Genomic DNA, 15,670 nt, shown 5'->3' with positions numbered 1-15,670 from the left:
GATCGCATCTGCTGTTGATTTGTTGTGGTGTTTGACAAATTGGAGTGGAACCAGGTTCTTCCTGGAAAGCAAACTGCATTTTCAAGAGGGCTTGTATACAAAACAGGGATGTAATGCCGAAACTCTCTAAGTCACTGGTAAGGCCACATTTGGAATATTGTGAGCAATTTTGTGCACCATATCTGAGGAAGGATCTGCTGACCCTGTAGAGGATTCAGAGGAGGTTTACAAGAATGATCCCAGGAATGAGGTTAACCTATGATAAGCGTTAGTTGGCAATTGGGCTGTACTAGCTGGAGTTGGGAAGAATGAGGGGGGGACCTCATTGAAACATGCAGAATAGTGAAAGGCTTGGATAGAGTGGATGTGGAGAGGATGTTTCCACTAGTGGGAGAGTCTAGGCTCCGAGAGGGTCGAATAGCAGTAGTACACGGAGACAGTATACAGTCGCCAGTTTGGCGCCATTTTCATGTCGTAGTTGTTGTAAGTGCAGGGTTCTTGACCTGACCGTGAAGGCCCATTGTCTTGGCGGCGTTGCAGGGTTGGCATGGTGTTCTCTGCCGCTGCTCCACCACAGTCGGTCGTGTGTGTTCCATGCCCTCGGCCTCTTGGAGCGGCACCCAGACCAGCTGGGCCCCAGGCTGTTGCAGGGCCTCCAGCGGCCCACTCCACCATCGAGGCCGTGCACTCCCTCCCGCGGCCAACCCGGTCATGGAATAGCTAACGTATTGTAGCCACAAAAAAAAAGAGGTCTACAATTGTCACGGGGGCGATGTCTGCTTTACCAGGAGCTAGGACACCAAAGCAAAAACCTGCTCTCTCATCTAGTGTTCCTTTGAGCACTGCTCAAAGTGGCATGCTTTTCTTTGTGAGCCACTCGAACCCTAACAAACAGACTAAAAATGTGACTGCATTGCTGACAAAGTGATCAGTTGGTCTACTCTTATAATTTACAGCCAGGGTGACAGAGTGGTAGAGTTGCTGCCTTACAGCACCTGAGATCTGGATTCGATCCTGACCTTGGAGTTCATATGTTCTCCCTGTGACCGTGTGGGTTTTCTTCAGGTACTCCGGTTTCCTCCCACATTCCAAAGACATGCGGGTTCGTAGGTTAATTTGTTTCTGTAAATTGTCCCTAGAATCAGGGATAGAACGAGCATACAGGGTGAATATTGGACGGTGTGGATTTGGTGGGCCAAGTGGCCTGTTTGCATGCTGTATCTCTAAACTAATGCAACGTACAGTGCATGTTAAAGGCTTCCAGAGAGCAGACACTCAACCAAATGCCATTCTGCAGATTACCAGTCATTAATCAGCCTATAGGTTACACAGTTATGGAGTTTTGCTTGTAGTAGATGAACCCAAGGTTTTTCTGCCTTCAACACCATAATCCCAACCAAACGTATCTCCAGACTCCAATTCAAAGGAGTGAGCACCCTTCTCTGCCTCACCTATAGACCTGAACTGTAGAAAATAATGAGTTTTTTGAGAATGAGAGGAATGAGACTATTAGTTCACCATAGAAATGCAAGGAATCGAGATGCATGGGTGGGACATGGAGCATCAAGCAGCACAGAGGTGAGAGCAGATCCGACTGTAGGTTTTGACCAGGAAGTGAATGCAAATCTAAAAGTAACAGTATAAGAAGGGGCTGAAAAAAGAGCAAAGGTTTGTGGTAACCTTTCCAGGCGTGTAGTTAGATTTGAGCACAGAAATGAACTTACAATGAAATAATGACAGGACAATCTTTTCTCATGATGTTCGGGAAATGTTGATCAGATCTTGTTCAATACACTTCCATGGGATCTTTTCCATCATCCTGAAAGAACAGATGGGCCCAGGGCTAACAACTCAGCTTGGAAACAGTGGCGACCACTCAGTATCTCGGTCAAGAGTCACAAGAGTTTAATTGTCATTTATACCGACAACAGAACAATGAAATTCTCACTTGAACCAAATACGTTTCTCACTGAGCTCTGAGTCTCCACCTATTCCCAATATTTTTTTTCCCCACTGATCCTCTAGCTTAAGGAAAGCATATAGGCGGTGGGCACTGGACCGGGATTGGGATTGGAAGCCTCAATCGATGTGCCTCGGCTGCCGAGCGCAGATCAGTGACCACTCTAACCCAAGGGTCTCCTACTTCCCTGGTCAACGTAAACCCCAACAGGCAGTGTTATGCCAAAAGGCCACCCTCCATGAAGTGAGGATCTCATCACAAAGACAGCAGAGTGTTAACGTCTAAGCTAGATTCACCACTCAAGGCAGGTTGCTGCTTTGATCCTAACTCCGTAAACTAGGTTAGATGTGGTTTTCAGATTAATTATGCTCTAGATTGTTAGAAACAAGAGGAAAGTCCATAATTTGGTGACTCTCGGGGTCTTAACCCCTGACTCAGTCATCTGGTGATATCATTTACGTACTAGGTGGTAGAAACCCCTCCGCTGCTACCAGGAACCAGCAGCAAACCACGTGGATGTTGCCCACTATAAAAGAGCACGCAGCAAGTGCTCAAACAACCAGACTCAAGGCAGACTTCAGAGCAGACACTGCCTCATTCAGGGGAGACCAACCTCAAGCAACCCAGAAGAGAACAAGCAAGAGACTCCAAGATGTTTTGCAAGGAAAGACTTATGGTGAGTGATGGGAATTTGTTTAAAAATGAGGAGGGAGATCCACTAGATATTGAAGATGTTGTAATCTGGAGCAAATGAGGAACCTAGAAGGTCAGGCAGCATTTGTGGGGGTAGAGGGACAGGTGATGTTTTGGGACATCAGCATAAATATGAGCAGAAGGTACCGCAAATAAAGCCAGGAAAGTTTAAGTTTGTGGCCCTTGAACAGCAGGGCCCCCAAGGAAAACCTTCTTACTTTCTTATACTAACTGTGCTATCCTGTGTCTGTACACTGCAGACAGCTTGTGTATAGTCTTTTCGCTGAGTGGATAACACACAAACAGAAAAGCTTTTCACTGTACCTCGGTACACGTGACAATAATAAATTCAACTCAAAAGCCAAACCATGTCACGCTTCTGCTTAGATACGCCACTGATAAATTTTCAGTGAAAATTTACGGTCGAACTGATAGCCTGTGGACATAGGATTACCTCAAGCAGCAAAGTGCAGGCATTAATATAAAACTGAATCAAGGCTGCACTCCCATCTCCACTTGCAGTTTCACCTGAATACTTAGTGATTGAGGTCTGTGCTAATGCAGTGAAAGGATTTTAGCAGAGATATTCCTAAATGTGTTTAGGTTTTGGGAGGAGAGATCACTTAAGGTCGTGATGCAGGGTCTCAATCCAAAATGGCTACCTTTCCTCTGCATCCACAGATGCCACCTGACCTGCTGGGTTCCTCCATCAGACAGGTTCCAGCATCTGTGGTCTCTCGAGTCTCTGGAGCTTAAGATAGGTTATTGTGTGGAGGAAAATAAGTTTTCATGTCCAGCAAGGTCACAAATCATTATGTTTCAAAGGCCCAATAAACAGTGAGTCTGTGATGTTGGATAAACAATGGCCAGAAATCCAGATGTGCTCTCCAGCCATTTATCCAAATTATGCTAAAGCACTACGCAGGTCTAACACGGGGCGGTACAGCTGGTAGAATTGCTGTCTAATTGCCTCGGTTGCTGTCTGTGTGGAGTTTTGTGTGGAGCATATTGAACGGCTTGAAGGGCCGGTTGGTCTACCCCTGTTCCTATTTTCTTGTATCTCGTGAAAACTGTGATTTTGTTAGACTTATCTTGTCCAAGGTTTATCGCAGTGAGTCTCAGAATCGCAGAGGAGCATGATTATCAAACATTCTTTCTCGGTGAAGGTTTTATGCCTTTTAAGGAGGATGTGGCCTTATCAATGTTTAAACCTCTCACCACTCAATACATTTCACTTCAAAGACCACAGGAGGTTCAAATAAAAACTGATTTGCCAGTGTTGAAATAGAAGGAAGTCATGCACTACCCAATGCTCCCGTGCACACTGTCAATGCGGGCCAAGTAACCTTTCTACCATGGCCTTTCAAATGTGTGGGCGGCACGGTGGCGCAGCTGTAGAGTTGCTGCCTTACAGCGCTTTCAGCGTCGGAGTCCCGGGTTCGATCCTGACTACGGATCCTGTCTGTACGGTGTTTGTAGGTTTTCCCCGTGACCTCGTGGGTTTTCTCCGAGATCTTAGGTTTCTTCGCACTCTCCAAAGACGTATAGGTTTGTAGGTTAATTGGCTTGGTATAAGTGTAAATTTGTCCCGAGTGTGTGTAGGATGGCATTAATGTGCAGGGATTGCTGGTCGGTGCGGACTTGGTGGGCCGAAGGGCCTGTTTCCGCGCTGTATCTCGAAACGAAACTAAACTGCAATAATAAAATGAGGTACTACAAGTCATTCTGCTGTAATGTGATTCCTAAGCAACCTTGCATGACATAAAATTGTCTTATGGAAACAATTGTGTCAATGGGGCAAAGGGGGGTTTTAGACTTAGGAGTTTAAAACTTACAATAAGAAAGTTTCTTTAACTGCAGGGTTTTCAAAGGGGGATCAAAGGTTTTTATTAGTGCATTTTGTTACTGCAAGCTTAAAACACAAGCTTAAAGGCTGTATGTTATATTGTCTAATAGAGTATCATTGCACAAGTGTCTGTGGAAGTAACTATTTGTCAATTTCCATGGCCACTGTGTTCTTAAATGACAATGGAATCTGATTACTGTGGGGAGGTTACATAGAAACCGTTTTATCCTTGGTTTTCTTTTTTCGCCCCAAGAAACTTTGTCACATTCCAGACTAACTTTTGTGGTGTTAATTCCTGAACAAAATTGCATTATAACCAATTTGCCTTGTGTATTAACAATAATGTTCCTTAGTTCATCAGTTCCATTATATCCAATTAGTGCACATTGGGTAAATAATCGCCTCACACATCTACTTTAAACCTCCCCCTCTGCTCTTAGAGTATTCTACATTTCCATCCTGGAAAAAAACTCCGACTGTTTACCCTATCTATGCCTCTCTATCATGTCTCCCTTCAATGTCCAAGTATGTCTAACTCCACCTTATAGCTGAAGGTAGACGCAAAATGCTGGAGTAACAGCGAGACAGGCAGCATCTCTGGAGAGAAGGAATGGGTGACGTTTCGGGTCGAGACCCTTCTTCAGACTGAAGAAATGTCACCCATTCCTTCTCTCCAGAGATGCTGCCTGTCTCGCTGTTACTCCAGCAAATTGTGTCTATCTTCGATTTAAATCATCATCGGCAGTTCTTTCCTGCTCCTTATAGCTAATATCCTCTAATCCATGCAATATTTTGATATTGCACTTTGCACCCCCTCCAAAACCTCCACGGCCTTCCTGTAAACGGGATGACCAGAACTGCATGCAATACTCCAAATGCAGCCCAACCAAAGGTTTTTAAACTGCAACATGACATCCTGACTCAGTGCCTTGACCAGCAAGAATTTCATCCACCTTCTTTACCACTCTATCTACTTGTGTTGCTGCTTCATGGAGCTATGTGACTTGGAACCCAAGATTGCTCTGTACATCCATGCTGTTCAGGGTCTTGCCATTGCGATAATCATTGCTGAAGTTGAATAGATTCACAGCCGCGGCAGGTTGTCATCTGAGGCGATGTGCTAAATGGCGCTATGGCTATTTTTTCAGGCTTCGACTGTGCTGGTCGTCTTGCTGCTCGCCGTCCTGACAGGAACTGCCTCTGCGGCAAAAGGCAAAAACAACAGAAAGAAACGGGACCACCTGCGCTTAAAGAGAACCCCAGAGTACATGCTGGTCTTGGGAAACATAAAGCTGTCTGACAAATTCTCCAAGTACGACGGCCACATCCACGAATCGTCCTTCAGGAACCGCTCTCTGTCCCCTTGGTTCTACAAGTAAGTTCAACTCATAACCTCTCCTTCCTTTACAATCCCATCATCTCCAAAAAACACTAAACCACCAGAGAATCACTCTCATACACCCTCAGTCAAACACTCCATCACTCTCTTACAATCTACCTCCATTGCACTGAGTTGTCGATCACTGCAGGCTCTCTGTCACCGGGAGTTTATGTTCATAAGTTGTAGGAGCAAAATTAGGCCATTCGGCGCATCCGGTCTACTCCGCCATTCAATCATGGGTAATCTATCTTTCTCTCTCAACCCCATTCTCCTGCCTTCTCCCCATAACCCCTGATATCCTTACAAATCAGTTCTCCATCAGTCCCACCACACCATGGTTGCCCATCCCTGCAGGCTGTCACTCCATCACTCCTTCCATTGATAAGGGCACTCCTTCACGCCAGCTCCCCATCACTACACTACCTCCTTCGCTGTCTCGATCACTGTAGGCTGCCAGTCTCTTATCCCCTTTAGGATCTCTGGTGATCGTACCATCACTGAGGACACCCCACCTCTCCTGGTTTCCCATCACTGCTTGTTCACCGACACTCTCCTTGTCACTGTGAGCTCTTCATTGCTCTCTCTGTAACACCGCTCACTTCACATTGCTTCATCATCATTCAAGAAGCCACCAGATACCTTTATAATAGGCTCTCGATGCCCAGCATGCTTCTGATCCTCTTCCATTGCAGGGTATAAGGGCAGTCACCGTATGGCACAGTGGTGCAGCGATAGAGTTGCTGCCTTACAGTGCCAGAGACCCGGGTTCGATTCTGACTAAGGGTACTGTCTGTACGGAGTTTGTACCTTCTCCCGACAATGGAGTGGGTTTTCTCTGGGTGGTCCTTTATCCTCCCACACCTCAAAGACGCAGATTTTTGTAGGTTAATTGGCCCTGGTAAAGATTGTGTATTGTCCCGAGCATGTAGGATGGTGGTACATATGGGGTGATCGCTGGCCTCGGTGGGCTGAAGAGCCTGTTTCCACGCTGTATCTCTTATCTAAACTAAACTAAACAGTCCCTATAACAACGTGATGGTTTACTCATTTCTCTTCTTGCAGGGAGGACATTGATGCCAATCGCTATCCTTCTTCCATCTATAAGGCAGAGTGTGTGAGCACACAATGCTTCAACAGCCGGGGCATCAAGGATCCAGATCTGAACACCCGTCTGGTCAAGCATGAGATGCTCGTCCTCAGGAAGAAGAAGTCAGCTGGCGACACGATCACATTCCACATGGAGAAACTCTTGGTCCCTGTTGCTTGTGTCTGTGTTCGTCCCAATGTCATGAGTGGCTGATAGAGCCAGCTGTAGATGTGTCAAAGGATAGAGTCATGTCCAGCCAACCCCAACCCAAGTAGTAGCATATTCTTAAACATTTTAAACTGGAACCAGTGAGGGAGGCAGCATTCGAATTGGAAGCCAGCCAAAAGTACCGCTGCAAAGCACTCACTCCTCTACCCCCTCCCCCAGGGTAAGAGGAGACACTGTCACCTTAACATTGAAATGATCACCAACCATCCTCAGCCTGAGTATAATCGCAGTCAGAGGCATGAAGTTGGCGGTCCTGGAACCTGACTGGTGAGGATATGGGGCATCACAAAGACCTTGGATGTTGTCCCTTGTCTACCCCTTGTCCACCCCTTATCCACCCCACCCCCCCCCCCCCCCCGCCCCCCCGACACAAACTCTCAATGAAAAAAAACATGATGAAGGCGATTGGCCTCTCCTATTCCCTCTTAAACAGTTGCGGTAGATAACAACTGCGCAACAAAGAAAATTAGAGCAGGCCGTTTGGCATTTCCAGCTTGCTTCCCTATTCAATGTGGCCATGGAGTCACACAGCACGTAAACAGGTCCTTCAGCCCAACTTTTCCATGCTGACTGAGATACCCCCATCTACGCTAGGCCCATTAACCCATGTTTGGCCCCTGTCCCTTGAAACCTTTGTACCTGTCCAAATGCCTGGTAAATGTTACGTACCTGCCTCAACCACGTCTCTTGGCAGCTCATTCCACATACATTGTGAAAATGTTGCTCCTCGGGTTCCTATTAAATCTTTCCCCTCTCACCTTAAACATGACCTCTAGTTCTTGATTCCCTTACCCTACGAAAAAGGCTTTGTGTATTCACCTATCTATTCCTCTCAAGATTTTATACACCACCAAAAGATCGCTTTCAGTCTCTTGCATTACAAGGACTAAAGTCCTACCCTGCCAAACCTCTCCCTGCAGGTCAGTTCATGGCTGATGCTCAGTCTCAATACCACCTTCCTACTCTCTCCGGTCGCCCCTCCACCTCCTTCAGTCTCTCAGCCTTCACTATAATCAGTGGCTTTGTCTGTAGCTTGCCTTGCAAAGGATATTATAGCTCCCAGCATATTAGAAAGGGATGCCTCCCTCTCTAACTGGAATGGCTCTGCCCCAGGTGCACTCACACCCAATCCCTTTAACCAGATACCAATTTCAGTCAGATAGTCACACTGCAAGCCTGCGACCTCCAGGATCTTGCAGTGTACAGACTATTATTGTAAGTACCAGTCTCAGATCTTTGGGGGTTGGGCCATGTGCATTGGATCTGCAGCTGCTTCATGCCCTGGAGAGTGCAGACTGTACACATAATAATTTATACGCAGACTATTTGCTCCCTCTGCCCTCCCCCTCATTGTTCTTCCAGCCAGGGAAGGAAAGGCGATGGCTTGGAGACCACAGTACTCCCTGGGTATTGCAACTGGGGGTCACCACGCATCAGGTGCTTGTCGGCAAATGCAGTCAACTGAACGTTAGCTTAGCAGGGCTTTTTTTTGTTGCGCAGTTCGTTAGAGGTGGACAAGATTGTGGTGGGTTCCGCCCAGATTGTTGAGATAGTATCATCGAGAGCAACTGTAAGCTAAGATCAAGGGCATCAGATCTGCAATAGCCAGTTGCTGTTTGCTGTCCATTGACGACTTGCAACCAGGTTGAATTGGGAACATTGGCCAAAGATATCAACCCCAAGTCGGGGCTGCCATAATCCCTGCTCAAGTCAGCTGGTCACGTCGGCCTGCCCTCTCCATTGTACCTGGGTGGGAAGCCAAGCAAGGTCAGGAATTACTAGAGCTGGTCACTTCGGAGATCTGGGAATGTGAAGCAAAGGGAAGATTGAGAATGTATTAATTATTAATTTATTAAGTTATTTTTTTGGTATTTATATGAAATGTTTCTGTCTAAAGAGCCTCACCTGTATAATTTAGTTTTAAAATAAAGATTCATGTGTTGAGCATTTGCGGCTTCAGTTTGAGTATCTTTTCTGGGTTCATCGGCACACACATTATCAGAACAACACTCTGGGGAAAGATGTTATACAGAAGTACAATTCTATCGCTAGTCCTTCCAGTTAACAGTCCAAAATTCAGACTGCAGGGAACTGAAGAATTTAGATTTAGATTTAGAGATACTGCGCGGAAACAGGCCCTTCGGCCCACCGAGTCCGCGCCGCCCAGCGATCCCCACACATTAACACTATCCTACACACACTCGGGACAATTAACCTACACCTAATCAGATGTGCAGCACTTTGGTCAACGTGGGTTGTTTTTAAATGTGCTATACAAAATAAAATTGACTTGACTTGACTTGATACCTGTACGTCTTTGGAGTGTGGGAGGAAACCGAAGATCGCGGAAAAAACCCACACAGGTTACGGGGAGAACGTACAAACTCCGTACAGACGGCGCCCATAGTCAGGATCGAACCTGAGTCTCCGGCGCTACATTCGCTGTAAGGCAGCAACTCTACCGCAGCGCCACCGTTCTTGTCATGTGCATTACATTTTAAGCATCTGATATCAATGTCAAGAAATGTCCCAATAGGAGGCCATTCAGCCTATTGCAGTATATGCTGGCTCCAGCAGGGCTGTCCAAAAAACCAACAAGGGTTTTTTGTACCAATTCACAATAAAATCACCTTTCACACCGTCTCCCTGGAAGTGTGCATACTCTTTACATCAGTTGGTTATTCCATGATTGTGCTTTAGTATTTTTTGCACTACTTCATATTGAACATTAAAAAAGTACAACACAGGAACAGGCCCTTCGGCCCACAAAGTCTGTGCCGTACATGATGCCCAGCTAAGCTAATCTCATCTGCCTGAGCATGATCCATACTTCTCCATTCCCTGCATATCCACATGCCTAACTAAAAGCCTCTTAAATGCTACTATCGTACTGCATCCACCGCCACCTCTAGCAGCGGGTTCCAGGCACCCCAACCCTATGTATAAAAAAAACTTGCCTGCACATCTCCTCTAAACTTTGCCCCTTTCACCTTAAAGCTATGCCCTCTAGTCTTTGACATTTCCACCCTAAAGAGGAGAAGCTAATTTATCTGATGGGTGCTTTAAATATCATAAAGCATAATCTTTAATTTAAATCAACAATGTCAGTCCATCACATTACCATACAGTTCAGAAACAGTCACTGCTGCCTACCAGGTCTATGCCAACCACCAATTACCATCAACGCTAATCCCATTTGGTCTTGGTGGTTTAGGTGCTTGTCCAAACATTGAGAGTCAAGAGTCAAAAATATTTAATTGTTAAATGCACTGGAAATAGAATAATCAAATTCTTACTTGCTGCAGGTTTACAGGCACATTGGCACAATGATACAATAAATAAATATAAAGTAGACAATAATACAACAAATTATTGGTTATTACTAAGTAACTATAAAAGTGCAAGCCAGAGTACCAGTACAACCTATACAAAGTCCCTAGGTAGATCATTGCTCAGGTAGGGTTGTGGTAATAGTTGTGCAGGGTGTTTCAAGAGCCAATGGTTGATGGGAAGAAGCTGTTCTTGAACCCAGAGATAACATTTCTCAGATTCTTGTATCTTCTTCCCAATGGTAGCAGTGAGATAAAAGCATAGCCAGGATGGTGTGAACCGTTGATGATATTGGCAGCCTTTCTGAAGCAGAGCTTTAGACAAGACAATAGGTGCAGGAGGAGGCCATTCGGCCCATCGAGCCAGCACCGCCATTCAATGTGATCATGGCTGATCATTCTCAATCAGTACCCCGTTCCTGCCAGCTCCCCATACCCCCTGACTCCGCTATCCTTAAGAGCTCTATCCAGCTCTCTCCTGAATGCATTCAGAGAATTGGCCTCCACTGCCTTCTGAGGCAGAGAATTCCACAGATTCACAACTTTCTGTCTCTTTCGTCAAGAGCTTAACATCTGTCGGTTGAAAGTTGCTTGAGAGTATTCTGAGGGATACGATATACAGGCATTTAGACGAGCAAGAGCTGATTAGGGATAGTCAGCATGGGTTTGTTCGTGGGAAGTCGTGTCTCACAAATTCGATTGAGTTTTGTTTGAAGACGTGACCGGAAAGGTCGATGAGGGCAGACCTGGAGATGTATATATGGACTTCAGCAAAGCATTAGACAGGGTTCCACATGCAAGGCTGCTCCGGAAGGTTAGATCGCATGGGATCCAAGGAGATAGCTGAATGGATAGAAAATGGGCTTCATGTAAGGAAGCAGAGTGTGGTGGTGGAAGGTTGCTTCTGAGACTAGAGGTCTGTGACTAGTGATGCGCCTCAGAGTTAGGTGCTGGGCCCGTTACTGGTTGCCATCAATATCAATATTTGGATGAGAACATACACAGCAAGATTAGCAAGTTTGCAAAAGTGGGTGGTTTTACAGATAGTGAAGATGGTTGTGAAAAATTGCAGCAGGATCTTGATCGATTGGCCAGGTGGGTTGAGACATTGTTGATGGAATTTAATAGAGAAATGTGAGGTGTTGCACTTTGGAAAGTCTAACATGGGCAGAACCTACACATAGAATGGTAGGGCTCTGGGGAGTGTTGTAGAGCAGGACAATCTAGGAGTGCAGGCACAAAGTTCCATGAAGGTGGCCCATGTTATAGGAAATATGTTGTCAAACTGGAAAGGGCACAAAGATTTACAAGGATGTTGCCAGGGCTCGAGGTTCTGAGCAATAGGGAGATGTGGGTAGGCTGGAACTCTATTTCTTAGAGCGCAGGAGGATGAGGGTTAATCTTATTGAGGTGTATAAAATCATGAGAGGAAATAGATCAGGTGGATGCACTGAGTCACTTGCCCAGAGTAGGCGAATTGAGAACCAGAGGACATAGGTTTAAGGTGAAGGGGAAAAGATTTAATAGGAATCTGAGGGGTAACTTTTTCACACAAAACATGGTGGGTGTATGGAACAAAATGCCAGAGGAGGTAGTTGAGGCAGGGACTATCCCAACATTTAAGAAACAGTTAGACAGATACATGGATAGGACAGGTTTGGAGGGACATGGACCAAACACAAGCAGGTGGGGCGAGTATAGCTGGGACATGTTGGCCCGTCTGGGCAAGTTGGGCCGAATGGCCTTTTTCCACGGCATCACTTCAATAATACTCAAGATGGACCAGGCAATGCCCACCACTTTTTTGCAGCCTTCTTCATTCTTAAGCCTTCGAGTTACTAAACCAGGTCATGGTGCAACCAGTCAGTATAGTCTCCACTAAACACATGTAGAAGTTATAGAGTCAGCAACATGCTAAATCTCTTCAAATATCTGAAGAAGCAGAGGCATTGATGAGCTTTCTTTGTAATTGTATTCAAGTTCAAGATCAAAGTTCAAAAACACTTTATCTGTCCCCGTGGGGCAATTTACAAAGGCACATAGAATAGTACAAAAACTATTGGGGGGGGGGGGGGGGGGGGGGAGATTAGCAGGGTGAGCAGTGGGACAGGGGTGGTTGTGAGTTGAGGAGCTGAACAGCCTTGGAGACAAAAGTTACCCTTCTCCTCTGTGTCCTCCAGCTTGGGCAGCGAAGCCGGCATCCTGAGGGAAGCTATTCAAACGCAGAGAACAGGACATGTGAGGGGTCCTGTAAAATCATGCCAGCTGACCTTAGCATCTGCTGGTCGCATCAGGTGGAGAGTGCTGGTCCCAGGACAGATCTTCAGAGATGTGCACACCCAGGAACTTAAAGCTGTTAACTCCACTGCAGTCCCGCTGATAAAAACAGGTTAATGTTTAACTTCCCGAGTCAGCATTTAGCTCCATGGATGTGCTAATATTTAGAATATATCGCCATTCTGGCACAATTCTATCAGATTAATGATTTCCCTCCAGTACTATGACCCATCTTTAAATATTATTTGTCCAACAACAGTGGTATCATTGGCAAATTTAAAGATAGCGTTTCAGCTGTGGCTACTGTACATACACAATTATGGGTAGAGTGTAGAATGCAAGACTGAGCACACAGCCTTGGTGTGCCCCAGAGATAATGGTGAGTGAGGAGGAAGTTTTGTTGCCAATTCATACTGATTGAGGTCTGCTGCTGAGGAAGTTGAGGGATCCGATTGCATTGTTAGGAAGAGCAGAGGCTCAATTCTCAAGAGTATGACGACGGGTTTAGCAAGGAAGATAGAAACATAGAAAATAGGTGCAGGAGTAGGCCATTCGGCCCTTCGAGCCTGCACCGCCATTCAATGATCATGGCTGATCATCCAACTCAGTATCCCGTACCTGCCTTCTCTCCAGATCCCCTGATCCCTTTAGCCACAAGGGCCACATCTAACTCCCTCTTAAATATAGCCAATGAACTGGCCCCAACTACTTTCTGTGGCAGAGAATTCCACAGATTCACCACTCTCTATGAGAAAAAAAAGTTCTCAATGGAATGTTGGCCTTCATAACAAGAGGAGTTGAGTATAGGAGCAAAGAGGTCCTTCTACAGTTGTACCGGGCCCTGGTGAGACCGCACCTGGAGTACTGTGTGCAGTTTTGGTCTCCAAATTTGAGGAAGGATATTCTTGCTATGGAGGGCGTGCAGCGTAGGTTCACTAGGTTAATTCCCGGAATGGCGGGACTGTCGTATGTTGAAAGGCTGGAGCGATTGGGCATGTATACACTGGAATTTAGAAGGATGAGGGGGGATCTTATTGAAACATATAAGATAATTAGGGGATTGGACACATTAGAGGCAGGAAACATGTTCCCAATGTTGGGGGAGTCCAGAACAAGGGGCCACAGTTTAAGAATAAGGGGTAGGCCATTTAGAACGGAGATGAGGAAGAACTTTTTCAGTCAGAGAGTGGTGAAGGTGTGGAATTCTCTGCCTCAGAAGGCAGTGGAGGCCAGTTCATTGGATGCTTTCAAGAGAGAGCTGGATAGAGCTCTTAAGGATAGCGGAGTGAGGGGGTATGGGGAGAAGGCAGGAACGGGGTACTGATTGAGAGTGATCAGCCATGATCGCATTGAATGGCGGTGCTGGCTCGAAGGGCTGAATGGCCTACTCCTGCACCTATTGTCTATTGTCTCGGTCCTAAAAGACTTTCCCCTTATCCTTAAACTGTGACCTTGTTCTGGACTTCCCCAACATCGGGAACAATCTTCCTGCATCTAGTCTGTCCAACCCCTTAAGAATTTTGTACGTTTCTATAAGATCCCCCCTCAATCTTCTAAATTCCAGCGAGTACAAGCCGAGTCTATCCAGTCTTTCTTCATATGAAATACCTGCCATCCCAGGAATCAAGATGGTGAACAGAGCTGCAATTGATAAACAACAGCCTGATATGTGTGTTCTTGTAGTCTAAGAGGCTCATTGCAAAGTGGAGAGCCTGCGAGATCGCATCTGCTGTTGTTTTGTTGTGGTGTTTGGCAAATTGGAGTGGAACCAGGTTCTTCCTGGGAAGCAAACTGCAATGCTAGCATTTATTTCAAGAGGGCTTGTATACAAAACAGGGATGTATTGCCAAAGCTCTCTAAGTCACTGGTAAGGCCACATTTGGAATATTGTGAGCAATTTTGTGCACCATATCTGAGGAAGGATGTGCTGACCCTGTAGAGGATCCAGAGGAGGTTTACAAGAATGATCCCAGGAATGAGGTTAACCTATGATAAGCCATAGTTGGCACTTGGGCTATACTCGCTGGAGTTTGGAAGAATGAGGGGGACCTCATTGAAACATGCAGAATAGTGAAAGGCTTGGATAGAGTGGATGTGGAGAGGATGTTTCCACTAGTGGGAGAGTCTAGGACTAGAGGTCATAGCCTCAGTATTAAAGGATGTTATTGTAGGAAGTAGATGAGAAATCTCTTTAGTCAGGGGGTGGTGAATCTGTGGAATTATTTGCCAAACAAGGCTGTGGAGGGCCAAGTCAATGGATATTTTTAAGACACAATTTTTTGATTAGTACAGGTGCTGGATGTTATGGGGAGAAGGCAGGAGAATGGGGTTAGGAGGGAGAGATAGATCAGCCATGATTGTATGGCAGAGTAGACTTGATGGGCCGAATGGCCTAATTCTACTCCTATCCCTTATGACCTTCCTAAGTAAGGCAAGAGTTGATTTGTGTCATAATCAACCTCTGAAAGCACTTCTCCACAATGGTCATGCACTGGTTGGTAGTCATAGAGGCATGTTACCTTTCACTTCATGGGCAGTATGATGGATGCTCTTTTAAAGTAAATGGGGACCTCAGGCCACAGTAGTGAGTGGATGAAAATGTCCCTAAAAAGTTCCAGCCAGTTGGTCTGCGCAGGTTTTAAGAACACATGCATGTACATCATCTGGGCTAATTATCTCTCCTTCCACCACCCACTGATCAGTGTGTTCCAGATTCAAACATTCCTCTGGATGAAAATTTCTTCCAATCCTCTCCAAGCTTCTTACACTAAAAGTATGCTTGCTAGTCTTAGTATATAGTTACCTACTATCAATAACTATGCTTCAAACCCATGCAAATCGCATCAACTGCATTTTCCACTTCAACCCT

At 45.7% G+C, this 15,670-nt stretch overlaps 1 protein-coding gene across 1 annotated transcript; it reads left to right on the top strand.

The window, feature by feature from the left end:
- Window positions 1-2,612: 2,612 nt before the first annotated feature.
- On the top strand, window positions 2,613-7,180 carry LOC144597070 (interleukin-17A-like). Its single transcript, XM_078405985.1, has 3 exons — window positions 2,613-2,636; window positions 5,648-5,874; window positions 6,943-7,180. The coding sequence occupies exons 1-3, from the start codon at window positions 2,613-2,615 to the stop codon at window positions 7,178-7,180; spliced, it is 489 nt and encodes a 162-aa protein (XP_078262111.1).
- Window positions 7,181-15,670: the final 8,490 nt, after the last annotated feature.

Source organism: Rhinoraja longicauda, chromosome 9, assembly GCF_053455715.1.
Source record: "Rhinoraja longicauda isolate Sanriku21f chromosome 9, sRhiLon1.1, whole genome shotgun sequence".
Taxonomy (NCBI): Eukaryota; Metazoa; Chordata; class Chondrichthyes; order Rajiformes; family Arhynchobatidae; genus Rhinoraja; species Rhinoraja longicauda.
The sequence above is the reverse complement of the archived record's forward strand: the minus strand, read 5'-3'. Positions and strand labels throughout refer to the sequence as shown.